This window comes from Argiope bruennichi, chromosome X2, assembly GCF_947563725.1.
Source record: "Argiope bruennichi chromosome X2, qqArgBrue1.1, whole genome shotgun sequence".
Classification (NCBI taxonomy): Eukaryota; Metazoa; Arthropoda; class Arachnida; order Araneae; family Araneidae; genus Argiope; species Argiope bruennichi.
In genome coordinates, this window is record NC_079163.1 from 69,665,112 (window position 1) to 69,679,030 (window position 13,919).

The 13,919-nt window shown below is 28.5% G+C and overlaps 1 protein-coding gene across 1 annotated transcript in view; it reads left to right on the forward strand.

Moving 5' to 3' along the window:
- The first annotated feature begins 7,705 nt into the window (after nt 1-7,705).
- LOC129960879 (uncharacterized) overlaps nt 7,706-13,919 on the forward strand; it is a 44,236-nt gene continuing 38,022 nt past the window's right edge. Inside the window, exon 1 of the mRNA XM_056074588.1 lies at nt 7,706-7,864. Coding sequence (XP_055930563.1) covers nt 7,801-7,864 — 64 coding nt within the window. The 5' untranslated portion in view covers nt 7,706-7,800. The remainder of the gene's footprint in view (nt 7,865-13,919) is intronic.

Consider the following 13,919-nt stretch of genomic DNA (forward strand, 5'->3'; position numbering starts at 1 on the left):
TTATTTATTTATTTTTTTGTTTTTGTTTTTTCAATCTGAAGTAAAAATTGGTATATTTTGGAGATGAATGGATTCAATTTTGTGCAGAATAAATTTCACGTTTTGAAGAACAAAAGTATTTTTACATGCATAAAGTGAGTATGATTTGCAAAAGAATCATTTATTAGTTAAAAAAAAGAATTCAAAATCTTTAAATATTTTATTCCTGAATTTATTAGTGTAAATACACTTCTCTACATTTAATCTTTTCTTTGTTCCACGTAGGTATTTCTAGATATCTGTATCGAGAGGATATCTATCAGTCGCTCTAAATACTTAGAATTTTCTATTTGCAAAAAACCCTCTGCTACATAAATTCGCGCTTCAAGTGAAATTTCATCTATGATGCATTTTTCTTCGAATTCAATTTTATTTTAGACAGATTAATCGAAAAAAATGAACTGAAAAACAAAACAAACAGAATTAACATGCTTCAAAAAATTCTATGATACTTTCTGTTTTCATCATAATTACAATATAAGGCTTTTTAAGAAAATTAATAATGCTAAATATTTAATTTGATAATATCTCTCTATCTGTTTCTCTCTATATACAATGCTGATATATCGGGCCCATAAATCGCGCGTATTACTTTTGCCGAATGGCAATAATCAAATAAATCTGAAAAAACTCTATAGGAGTGCTTCAGGTAGCTTCATCGACGTTTTTACAACTGCTTCTATTTCAATTTTCCCCTAATTTATGGAGCTACAAAATATTATTATAAATATTTTGTAGAGGGCTCGCCGAGTCCCCCAGAGCTCTATTCAGTCAGAAGAAACGAGATGTAAAAGAAATCAAGAAATAGGCATCAAACAGAAAGATTGAGAGTAAAAATAAGCTTAACTATTATCAAATGGATAATCAGTATGATTTAACAATGGAAATTGATGACCGTATCTTCCAAAATTATAATCTTACAAAAATTATTTTTGTATTAAATTCAAACAATTACCTTTTTAACGATATCGATTTCATGTTTGATTTTTTTTTTATTTTTGCTAATTTTTCAAAATTTAATTCAATACATAATCTGTAACAATGTTTTTAATGCTCTAATTAAATTCATACCCATCTATCAAAATATCCAATTGTATGCTTTTACTAATGTTAAAAATAAGATTTAAAAAAATTGCTTTCTTTGGACATTTATTCGGAAATAGGATTTTCATTTCCTCTTTCATTTTGTAATATATACGTTTTTTAAAAAAAGTGTGCACTCACATTTATTTATAGTAGATGGATTCAATTAGATTCATATTTTTCAATCGTATCAAATGACAAGATAAAATTATGAAAAATAAATTCCATATTAATGATGCAATAGCGTAAAAAGTCAATAATCTAGGCAAATATTCTGGTCGCCAAAAGCGGCTAGTTTAATTAAATAAATGTCTATTAAAGTAATAATAATACAGATCGTCACATCACCGCATTGACATTTAGAGGCTGACAAAACTTGAGTTTATCTATCCCATATTCTATGATAAGTTAACTTGGCTGTACACAAAAAGCTACAAAGTCTACCGAAACGACATAATAAATAGTCCAGTCATGCAGGACAGATTATCTGCAGGTGTTTTTGTATTCTGACCTAGAGCCGCAAATGTGACACTCCTTGGGGCAAGTCTTTTGTCTCAATAGATAAGTGATCAAAACCACATGCCTTGGTTAACACATTCACGGACAGAACGTTTATAACCGACATTTGCATATATGAGATTTAAATGCACCATAAAAACAAATGACGGCTATCAATAAAAAATGTATAAAATGTACATAAAAATATTACTCTCATCTATCAGGGTACAAAATTTTATGATTCTCTCTGTAAATTTGCTAAGATATCAAAAGGCAAATTTATTGATTTTATCTATTTATTCATAATCTGGCCGGTGTTTCAGATTCGGTTTTCAACAGAAGTTTTAAGGAAACTTCTGTTGTCTACACAACATGGACGATTATTAACAGGGCAGAATCAGAAAATAATAACGTATATTTACTATGTTTAATTAAATTTTAAAAAATGGTCAGATAAAACAATAACTGTATAGAAACTTGATTCAAAATGCGACACATATTCTTTTAACAATATTTGCACATACGGGATCGTGTTCATCTCTAGTGACTTAACGATAGACTTTTTCTATTTGAAGGCAAATGTCTACAGAGAGCGTACTACCAAAGCCATTTCACCCCTTAGTTGAGACACAATGCTAATCAAAACCAAAAGAATATATAGGTCACCATTCAACATATTGTTGTATAACATAGAACCAGCCAAAGAGTTTCTAATTTAACTAATTAATTAATTTTCTATACGACACATTTATAGAAAACTTGTACTGATGATGAACCTCTTGCACAAAGAATGGATTTTTATCATTAGAAAAGTGATAGTTTTGACGATAATATTTCTGTCTCGATTAAAATAACATTCGTTCTCCCAAACTGCATTTCTGAAAAGTAGGATTTGATTTTACCTATGGTAGATTTCAATTTAAAATTATAGTCGTGGATCTTGTAACTGTACTGAATCACGAATACTGTATAGATGCTAGTTATTACGTTGAAACTCTACATTGTCAGTTTTGGAACGTTGAGCTCTGGACTGATTGTTTGTGCACAAGCAAGAGGAGAGCTTAGAAAACAAGCTCAAATATAATTTTTGCATCACATGTATAACGCCTCATCCACCCCGCACATCTACGAGAAAGTAAGGAGCTTATCTTTTGTAATCGTTAAGTCGTTTTGTAAAAACTCTTCCTAGAAAGATACGGGGAATTCGAAAAACGACATTTGTATTCTACAAAAAGATCGGCATTGCGATTTCATACATCATAAACGATCAGTATATCCATGCTTTCCTTACTACTAAAATATATCATTCTTTTAGAAAGTACACAAGTGTCAGTAAATAGTTTTATTTTCTTGCTCAGCATTCTAGTGTTTATCAGAGATATTTTAGATGTTCAGTTTTAAAGTTTAATTGACATTAAACTTTTTAAAATTAAATTTTTGGCTCTCAAGGCAAGACTTTCTTTGTCTTCGACGATATATAGATAAAGATCTATCATTTTCTTCTATCAGCTGTTTTTCTTTTAATACAACGTTATAACTTTATAAAACGTTATCTTATTAGTTGTTAGATAGCATTCAAATAATGCCTTTAATTTTTGTTGCAAAACACAAATCACCTGAAAAAAGAATTCATATCCAATTGTTGTATAGTCTAATTTATTATCCTTTTTTTTTTTATTTAACTTAAGTGCAGAGTCCCGGTGCAATTTGCGATACAATCATTTCCTGTTCCTTTTAAAGAAACTCAGCATCAGATTGCCTTAAGAGATGGAGCTTTGAGCTACAACTAGCGGCTTAATGACTTTCCTCATTACGTTTCTCCTAACCTGTCTGTCTGCACTCTGCAGGCAGACGAACGAATTCGTAAATACGAACGAACAAATAGTTCGAATTTCGATAGTAAAATCTTAAATAATTCTAACAGCAAAGATAATCAGATTTATAATCAGATTAGTAAAATATTGGTGCCGTTTCTTTGTAAAATAGAGCAAATCAATCATTGATGAAATATTTAATAAATTTCCCTGCATTTTAAATCATTACAAAAGACTAGCTAGTACTATTTTAAAGGTCATCCTCATTTGTCAGAGTTCTATTTTAAATATTAGAATCTGAAAATATGCAGCAAGAAATTTTATAAATTTTTCAACATTAAATGAAAAATAGAACATCAATATTAGCACTAAAAAGTCTAAATCTCATTATAGGTTAGGAAAAATAGTTTGTTTAAAATCAAAATAATAGAATTATGAAAGTCCAGAAAAAGATAAAAGTCATATTAGATTATGTTGCGTTCCAAAAATTATCTAGTCTTTGACTCTAATTACCAGAAACTTTATATTATTAACATTTATTCTGAGAATTATTCAATAAAACGCATTCTAAAGAGAAAAAAAAAGAATATGATAATTTACGATTTCAAAACTTAAAAGTCATTTGAGAATATATTAATTAGAGACTTTAAAATTATGAATTTCTTTATTATTAAGATTGCAAAAGTTTGGAAAATAATCATTATTATTCCCAATAATTCCCACTATTCATAACTTTTAATTCCATTTCAAAGTCCTATGCATGCATATATTTAAAAACGACAATGTTTAGAATGGCATTGAACTAAGATGGGAATTTCTGAATCTGACATCATATTTATTTTATTTATCTTTCAAATACAATTTCATTCTTAAGAAGTATATCAAAATGCCTTTTTTTCTTTAGCATGCAGACAAAGATAATTTTCTAATTGGTGGATGTCTGTGGTGCATGCACTTGTCTTGAAATCCTTGTTTTGTGTAGAGCACTTTTTCTTTTTTTACAGAGTATCCTGTTGCGTAGATTCAAAATGCAATACTCACTAAATAATCAAATAGATTACTTCATATTACCGTCATTTGATATGGAAATATTTCTCCAAAGCAGTTGTCCACATACTTAAAATTATAATTAAAAGCAATTTATCTTAATGTATAAAATAATACATTTATTCAATATTCTGTACATGTTATATCTTATGCATGAGTTATGCCAACGTTCTTAATATGCATCTTTTGCTTCTGTATTTTAAATTATTAAATGCGTATATATACTGCCTTACTCGAAATTTTCTGGCACTTGTTGGGACATGTCGATTCTATTGTGACTGTTTTAGAATGCATTAATAGCAGTAGATAGTTTACAATGATATTTGATTTTGTTTCTTGATATTCTGATACGAATAACAGTCGAATTTTTAAATATTTACTGTTCCTCTTAACAAATATGCATCTGAATTTGTTCATATCTATTTTATTGGATCGACCATCGATAAACTTCTTTCTACTACTGCAGATCTCAAGAACAAACACAGCATTTTAATAATTTCGATCTTACTGAGCACCATTCTTCGTTGTAGCTAACTTTGCAAGAAATGTAACATTTCTTTAGAAATATTACTATCGAAAAATAACTGTATATTTCAAAGAAAAAAAATTGCACTGTATCGTTTTTATAGAATTCGATTGTGACGAGTTGCCATTGGAAAAGGACCAACAACTTGAAAGCATTCACTTTACGTTCATCTAAAGTGTGGATCGATTTTGAGAATTAACCGCATATTTAAATATTCTTCACTAAAATATTTTCCCAGAAAATTATAAAACTGCTTAAAACTTGATAATGATTACACTAGTTAAAGATGTTTCGGTACGTGAAGAATTAGATTACTCATATTGTGTCATTTTACGCTGAAATCAAATATGCAAACAAAATTTTCTTAAAATCCACAGATTTTGTACAATGACACTTTTTGTTAGCATTGCGTTTACTGAATCAAGTTTGTTCTCAATGGCAGCTTTACTTTCTAGAACAATGTTCTAAATTTGACCCAGACAGTTTAAAATTGTGAAAGCATTATGTCTTTCTGAAAATAAACAATAAATAAGCCGATTGATACATGGATCATCATGTCGTGATGATGCGCTAGATATCTATCTATTGCGTTCTGGTTGTCAGAAGTTTTGAGTTTGTTTCTAAGATGAAATGATCCGACGAAACTTCATTAACGGTGATGCTTCACAAAGAAATGCAGGTCAATAGTAGAATAAATCAATCAGGACTTTGTATTTACCTCGATATTCGAGTAATGATACCGAGAGATGACAAAGGTCTTTTTCTAGTTTTAAATATACATTTTGATTTCTGAAAATATTATTTGATTAAGTTTATTGTAATAGACTATCATGAGATAAAACCTGAAAAAATCTCATTTTAATTTAACTATCAGAAATATTTCTTCTCTTTTGAATGAACAGCCTCATTAGCTGTATGATATCTTTCCTGTGCTTCCTTGTCTTCTCACGTCATTTTACTAGTCTCGAGATGCCAAAAAAACATTAATATCCCCTTCCTCAAATGATAAATATTTTCCAAGGGAAGTAAACTTTTGTCTTAAAATCAACATTAATATCATCATATTTTTTTACCATCATTCACAGAGCATTCTAGTTTCTTGTAAAGTTGTGTAATTTTTTTAACACTTGTATACAATAATTCAAGCAAATTGCAAATTTATAGCAAGCAAAAATCACAATGTTTCATTGTGGACAGGGAGCAAATGCAGGCCTTGATCCCATTTTGTTGTAAATGCGAATTTTGATTCGTTCATGTAAGAAGGCAATGCGTCGACGCCTTTCTTTCTGAAGTAAATGATGTGGCTATGTTTGCGGATGTGCCGGTATTTTTCTAAGATAATATTAAACATTTCAGAAATTTAGGACTTATTCTTCTACAGTGTCTGAATGCTTCTAATAAATATTTCAAACATTAATTTTTAGTCATTTCTAGTTAAAGGGCAAAAGAGATATAAAATTCTGTTCAAAGAACATACTTGTTTCAATAGAACACAATTTATATAATAACATCCTATTCGATTTACTAGTGTCCCAAAACACAGCAGAAAAGTGGATAATATGAAAAATGTTTACTAGAAATCAGATAAATTTCCATAGATCTTGGGGAAGAATAAAAAATATTAAAGTAGGAATGCAAAAAATAAAATTATCTGTAAATAGTACTATTATGCAGGGCAAGACAAAAAATAGGATTGTTGACAGTCAAAAATCTTAATGGCGCAGGTTAGTCAATATGGAGCGTTCTGCTGAAAGCGCATCCAAATCACTTGGGTTCTTGTTGAGTATAAGTTAACATCTGATGGTTTTAGTTTTCAGAAAAAGGAAACTCTTATACAAAAAAGTCTGTGAGGATGAAGATGTGGGAGAGAAGGTAAACGTCTCTATAGTCTGTTCAATGGTGTTCATGTTGAGTGATTGCGATGACTAATTCAGTGTTTCACTGCTAAGTATTGATGGATAATGCGAATCTACGGCATTACCACCCTTAGAAAGAGAATTATTGCTCATGGCTGAAAAAAAAGGAGCAAGAAAACAGTTCAAAAATGTCATCTTAATATCACATTGGCGTCAGTATTCCACTAGGGTAGATATGGAGATCAGTACGGATCACGTTGCAAGAATAAACAAATATTGATTGAAAGTGATAAAATGTATAAAAATAAATAATGTAAGATGGATAAAAGACTTTTTCAGTTTATCTATAAAAATTTTCAAAGCGCTAAACAGACATGACAGTTTCTAAATAATCTACGAATCACAAATCTTCACTACTAGGAGAAAAGGTATCTCACTCTTACAAAATGTTTTTAATGCTACTCTTCTATCCGTTAAACTTCAATTAGTTTATAAAAAAAGAATATACAAAATTTAAAAACTAAGTTTAATTTACTTAGAAATTTTTAATCTTCTCTGATCTTGGCTCATTATAGGAAAATAATATTTATTCACAAATGAAAGATAATAATTTTTTACTTGTCTTTCGTTCTTATTTTTTTCAACAAATCAGCAAGACTGTCTCTGTAGAAAGTAACCCATCATTCATTTATACAATGTTCGATCCGTATTTAACGTTAAAAAAAGAATTGTTGCGGAACCTTTTTTCTTTTGTAACAAAGAATTGAAAAAAAGGATGGAAATAACTTCCCAGAATAAACGAGAATGAAAGGAGTGGGCGCGCAAGTGAGAGTGAAAAGAAAGGATTCTGGTCCGACAGGTTTATAACGGTAGCTCCAAGACCTCGTTTTTAGAGCAATGCGAAGTCGATTTTCTTGGATTCGGTTTTCACAACGCGATGGACAGATCAAGGATTGCAATAACAACGCTCCTCTTGCTGCTCGGGATTTGGAAGACTGCAGGTAAGCTCTTTCTATTGCAAGACAGGAAATACTATAATTGATTTCATTCCAATGAATAATATTCTTGATTTCTTTTGAAGAAAGTAGCGGAATGGAATATAATTTTCTAAAATAGAAGCAGGCTTTATGGATTAAAAGAAATATTTTTTTGTATTTCAAAATATATTAATTCATCTGTTCATCTACAAAATATTAGGAATGCAGCAACAGCAAAGCTGGCCACACATATATACAAAAAAAAAAAAAAAAAAACCACCGAGAAAGGATTTTTTTTTGGAAAGGTGTTTCTTAGAATAATTTAACAGTGGTTGAATTATTAACAAGAAAAGAGGAAAAATTAGGAATTAAATAAATAGTTTAAGATAAAGTTATTAATAAAAACTTAAGAATTTTTCAAATATAATCAAAATCCAGATGTTTTATAGCATTACTAAAAGCGTTTCACAAAATTCTTCTCAAATTTTTGTTATATAAAATGCCCACAGATAACTGCTTCTGTTATTTCATTCTGAAATTCAAAGAGACAAATTATTTATTAGAAATTACAATTTTAATTAACTATATTTAAAAAAATAATCGTTATCAAGTGCATAAAACTTTCGCTGGAAAAAATACTGAGAAGTGAAGCAGTGGTAAACAGATATTTTGATTGCAATTTGCATATCATATATTTTACACCATATTCTTTTTCAGTTTCCTAAAGATGGAGAAAAAAGTAAAATAAATTTCTGAGAAATTATATCACTTATTTATCTAATTTAATTTCCCAAATGAGAAAGGATTAAAATAAAATATTCCTTCTTTTTACATTTCATTTCTAAAAAACGATGCTAATAATAAGAAATGTTTACGAACAAATTAACCTTTGCCACATTTCTTTGCAATGGGTACTGTACAAAAACTAATAAATAAAGTATTTAAAGCATGTCTCCACAATTCAGAATTAAAGTAATTAGATAAATAATTGAAGTAACCTTGCAGAATTAATTAAATTAAAAATCAGTTAGGACAATTAGTGTGACCTGTTTTGAGTGCTACAAAAATTAGGCTTTTGTGGCCCTCAAAACACGTCGGCCATTTGTCGAAAATAATATCTATAATGCGATCTCTTCATAGACTTAAAAATCTTGACATATGTAATATTTAGATGGAATTGGTCAAAACATTCTATGGAAATGAAAGAATTTTTGAAAATACAATGTATTTTGGCAATTAATTAAAAAAAACTTTTCCTTCATTTGTTTTAAATATTGTATTTCGTTTGAGACGAACTAAAAAGGACATTGATTTAAAGTAATATTTCGATTTAGCCCTTTACACTCAGATGGTGACTGTCACTCATTGTTCAAGATGGTGCATCATTTTGAAATTTTATTTATTTATTTTTTTTAATTTTGATTTTTTAAAAAATACCAAAAGAATGATAAGAAGATGTAAATTAATTTTTCGGTAAAATTGAACTTTAAACTGTAATAAATATTTTTTTTTCATAGCAATAACCAAGTTCTTGTGTTAGCAGATTAATTTTGCATCGAATTACTTTTCCGAAAGCAAAGGATTAAAAGAAGAGAAAAAAATCAATTGTTGGTTTCGAAGAAGATGTTTTTCTTTATTTTATTAGCCGTGGTAAATAGAGAAGTGTAATGAATCCGACATTTAGAAAAGCAGAACTGAAAATCATTGTCGATGAGACAAGCATATGTCTATAATCCCGATACAATTTCTCAAATTACTTCAACTGAAATTAAAATTATGTATATTATCTATTAGAAATAGATTTTTATTAAAGGAAATCAACATTGCTTTATTTAATTGTAAAAATTACTTGATATTATGTTTAAAATATGTGTCAAACAATTTCGAAGATATTATTGAAATAAATCACATATGTCAATGAAACATTCCTAAAAAAATTGCACGGACATCCGAATATATATTTTAATTTTTTTAGCGCTTTTTATTTCTAAGTGGGACATTTTATAGAAACATATTAGAGAAGTGAAGCTTATAAATGTTTAAAGAAGCTTAAAAATGGAATTGCTTATTTGCTTCTCTAATTGGAAATAAATCCTTTTGTCAAGATGGGATATAACCTTTTATTTAGTAACTCATGAAAATAAAAATTTTTGTGTTCAAAAATTTATGTTTTGTAAGAATACATAACTCGTTATTTCGTGCTTTCATTTGATGCTTTGAAGAAGAGATTGTCTTCGTAATTCATCATACATTTTTTCTTCTATGATTTAAGATTATCTTGTAGCTTATCTCGGATTGAAAAAATACTTCCCCCAATCAAACTTTGAAGCATTCCAACTTATTTTGCAAAAATTGAAACCGAATCATTATCTGGAGATCATTTCGCAAGTGAAGCAATATGTAGAATACCCCCTCAGCATCAACAAAATTTCTGGAAAGTGTTTTATGATCAAATACTATACCAAAATATTTTTATAAGCCTCATTTCTAATATGTTGGATTTGACATCACAAATACTTAAATGATATTTTCAGAGTTTCAAAATATTCAGTAAGTAGCTTGTTGGTTCAAATAAGTAAACTATAGAAAATGTTCGGCAAAATTTCGTACTTCCATTCTTCATCTCTCTAGATGATTTAAGATATAAATAACTAAAGTCAATTTGTGTGAAATCATTTAATAAGTGCACTAGTTTTGCATCCCACAGCCTATATATAATTAGGTTCATTCTCAATAACATTAACGCAAGTAGATGCGAAATCCAGCAGATCAATTCAAAACTGACAAGCATGCCAAACTCAAAAGAAATATATATATATATATATATATATATATATATATATATATATATATATATATATATATATATATATATATATATATATATATATATATATATATATATATATATATTCTTCGCTAATGTATTTTCCTGGCACACATTTGAAAATTGAAGCTTCATTGAATCTTGCTTTCAAATGAGATTTTGGAATGTAGAAATGCGTTACGGAACTATTAAGATACTTATTCAGAAATTAAAATGGCACAAATATTGAAAATTTTTTTCGAAATTTAGCTTTAATGCCTTAACTGTTGTCCATGTTTTAAAATTAATGCACTGACGCTAAAAAAATTCATTCATAAATGCAGATTTTAAAAATTAAACTCAAAGAGACAAACACTAGGTTTCATTCATATTTGTTGAGAAATATATTTGGTGTAATTAATATTTGTATATTTTGCACTATATAGAGGTAGAATTTAAAAGACAACAATAAATTCTTGTCCGTTATCATTATCAAAGCATCAACTACTGCTGATTTTTTTACTAGATAATTGAAATTCTTTAATTGAATTTCCATTCAATCTTATTTTTGAATTTCCGTTTAATGAGTTACTACTTTTTAATGGATCAGTAAAAATGACTCATAGGATTTACTATGAAGAAGGAACTAAAATATTTTTTTTCTAGATAGGTTTAGAGGAAATTAATTGTGTTTTGTACGGAACAATTATTTCTTCATGATTTCATTTAGTGATATTTTTCAGTAATTAATGCAGCTTTGCTCTGTATATAAGTAAAACAATTTATCATTAATGCCAAATCTGTGCTTCCAATTTTTTGAAAAAAATATTTCTTTTCAGTCTGTTAAAGGGAAAAAAAATGTATCAATTTCCTTATATGTAATTTAAATTTGGAGGAAATGACGGGCTATAAAATGGAATGCTTGAGTGAAAATGAATGGATTTGTATAATAATTATACTTTGTTTAATATTATGCATAATTTTTGAACTTTTAGAGGAAATAATAGGCTTTATGAAAGAAAGGCATCAATATATTGACAAACAATTAACACAAACATCAATTCTGCTCCAGAATATTTTTTCCACTTTTCTGGGATTGATGGTTTTAATTTCAAACAAATTATTATTTAGAGCTAGTAACATTTAATATAATTCCTCCTATTATAAATGTAAACTCCGAAATAATATTTTATATAATTATTCCCTGTACATATTCTGGGTTATTTATCAAAAAATAATAAAATAATCCCATTGTTTATAAAAAATGCTTTTTTTTTCTAGAAAATTACAGAAATATATTAATGCTATCAGTAATAAGCTGAAGAATTGGATCATAATAAAAAAAAAGTAAGCTTCGAGTGTTTCTTGAAGCATGTGGTTTTGCTTCCGCTAACCTATTTATTTTCATACTAAGCCATTATTATATTCAGTAATCAAATCAATAATCCATTTCCGAGGAATTTCAACTCCTAATTACGTTAGAGATCATGTAGTTGAAAATTGATCTCAAATTGCTATTAGGGATTTTACACCTATTTCGAAAAGATGCCAATCTGCAAATAGTAACTGTGGATCGAATAAGAAAACGGATGCCCAGGACGACGATGACATCACGTTCTGAAACCGGTGGGTGGAGAAAGTGGTCCAACGGCTTGCTTTTCAATCAGGCTTCAGGTTCGGCAAGTTTTTTGGAGGTCGGCATCTTTCTTCTTTTTGCCTGGTGACCTATTCTCTGTGAAAGGAAATCGAAATGCGGCTCGGTATTTTCCGTCTTGGAACAGCAACAACCCTTAGAGGTTAATTGGGGACAAAATTAATGCATTTTTAGGCATGGATAAAAAGTGCATTCCCATGCAACAGGATGGGAATTTGATGATTCATCAGGCGTCGTAATATGATTGAAGAGTTTCATTATAAATCTGGTTCGATTTCTTTGATTTTCTTAAAATTAAGTTTTTGGCAAGTTTATTCTTTCTTTCCTAAGTCGATTATGTAGTTTCACTGTGCACTTATTACTAGTTCACTTCATTACTAGTTCGCTTATAAATACGCGTAACTATTGCCACGCGTATTTTTATATATCCACGAAGAATCCGATTTTGTTGCTGTTAAATCGATATTGCTTGAGTTCTGTGTATCGAAGAATCGTGTTCACCCTTGTTTTCATCTTCATTTATTACTATTTGTATCTTTAATTGAATTTCAATTTACACATCACGTTATTCTAGAGAACAGAATTAAAATGAGTAAATTATGTGCCAATATATAATTGTGTATTTTTCTCCTTCCGATTCTTAATACTCTGGTTCCCCCATCTATCAAAATAAAAGAGACGCAAAAATTTTGGAATTATTTTTGGTTTGTCAATAATTTTATTTCATAAAATTTTAACATTTCATCTTCTGTTTTCTACTTATTAAAACTCTCTTCCGACTTCTTAAACTAATAAGGAAGAAACGGGAATGCGAGTTTATAATAGTTTCAGCCATGGAGTAATTTAAAATGGTCTACAAGCTAAAGTGTCTATAAGCTTATATACAAATAATATAATTGAGAAACGAATAAAATATTTTGGTTTATGATAATAATTTGTATTTTAAAGTTTTAAACGAAAAATTTATTTCGGAAGAAAATTGTTTTCAATAAATCATTATAATTTATTCAACTTCAAAAAATGGTAATTATCTTAGTTATTAAATGTTTTTTTAATAGTTTTTCAATAAAATTTAATAATTTCCTATTCATTTTAAAAGCTTAAAGCTTTTGCGCTAAACAAATTAACTCAATGAATGTGAATGAAAAATGTCTTTGTGATGCAGGTATATAATATGCATTAGTTTTTTATTAAAACTACGATTTCATAATAATGTTTAGATAGCAAAATCCTGAATGTTTTTATAAATATTTTCACTTCTTTTATCTTAAAATCAAGGAAAAAATCCGAATAATAAATGAATAAACCACAAAATAAAAAAATCTTAAGAAAGAAATATACATCATAAGAACTGTCTTTGAAAATATATACACGCATTTTCTCTTTCTGGAAAAATTTTCTATCAAAAATCGGAAGTTAATAATCAGCTAACTCTTCCTCACTTGAATAGATTGCATTTTTCTATGGGAACTTCTAAAGAAATTGAAATTCATACAAAATTCGGCTAATTGCTTAGGAAGAATCATTGAGATGACGAAGAAAAGATTTTCCATTTAAATATTCATACCATGACTTTTGACTTCTCTTTAATTTTCTTGTTTCATATAAAAAGGAAAAGC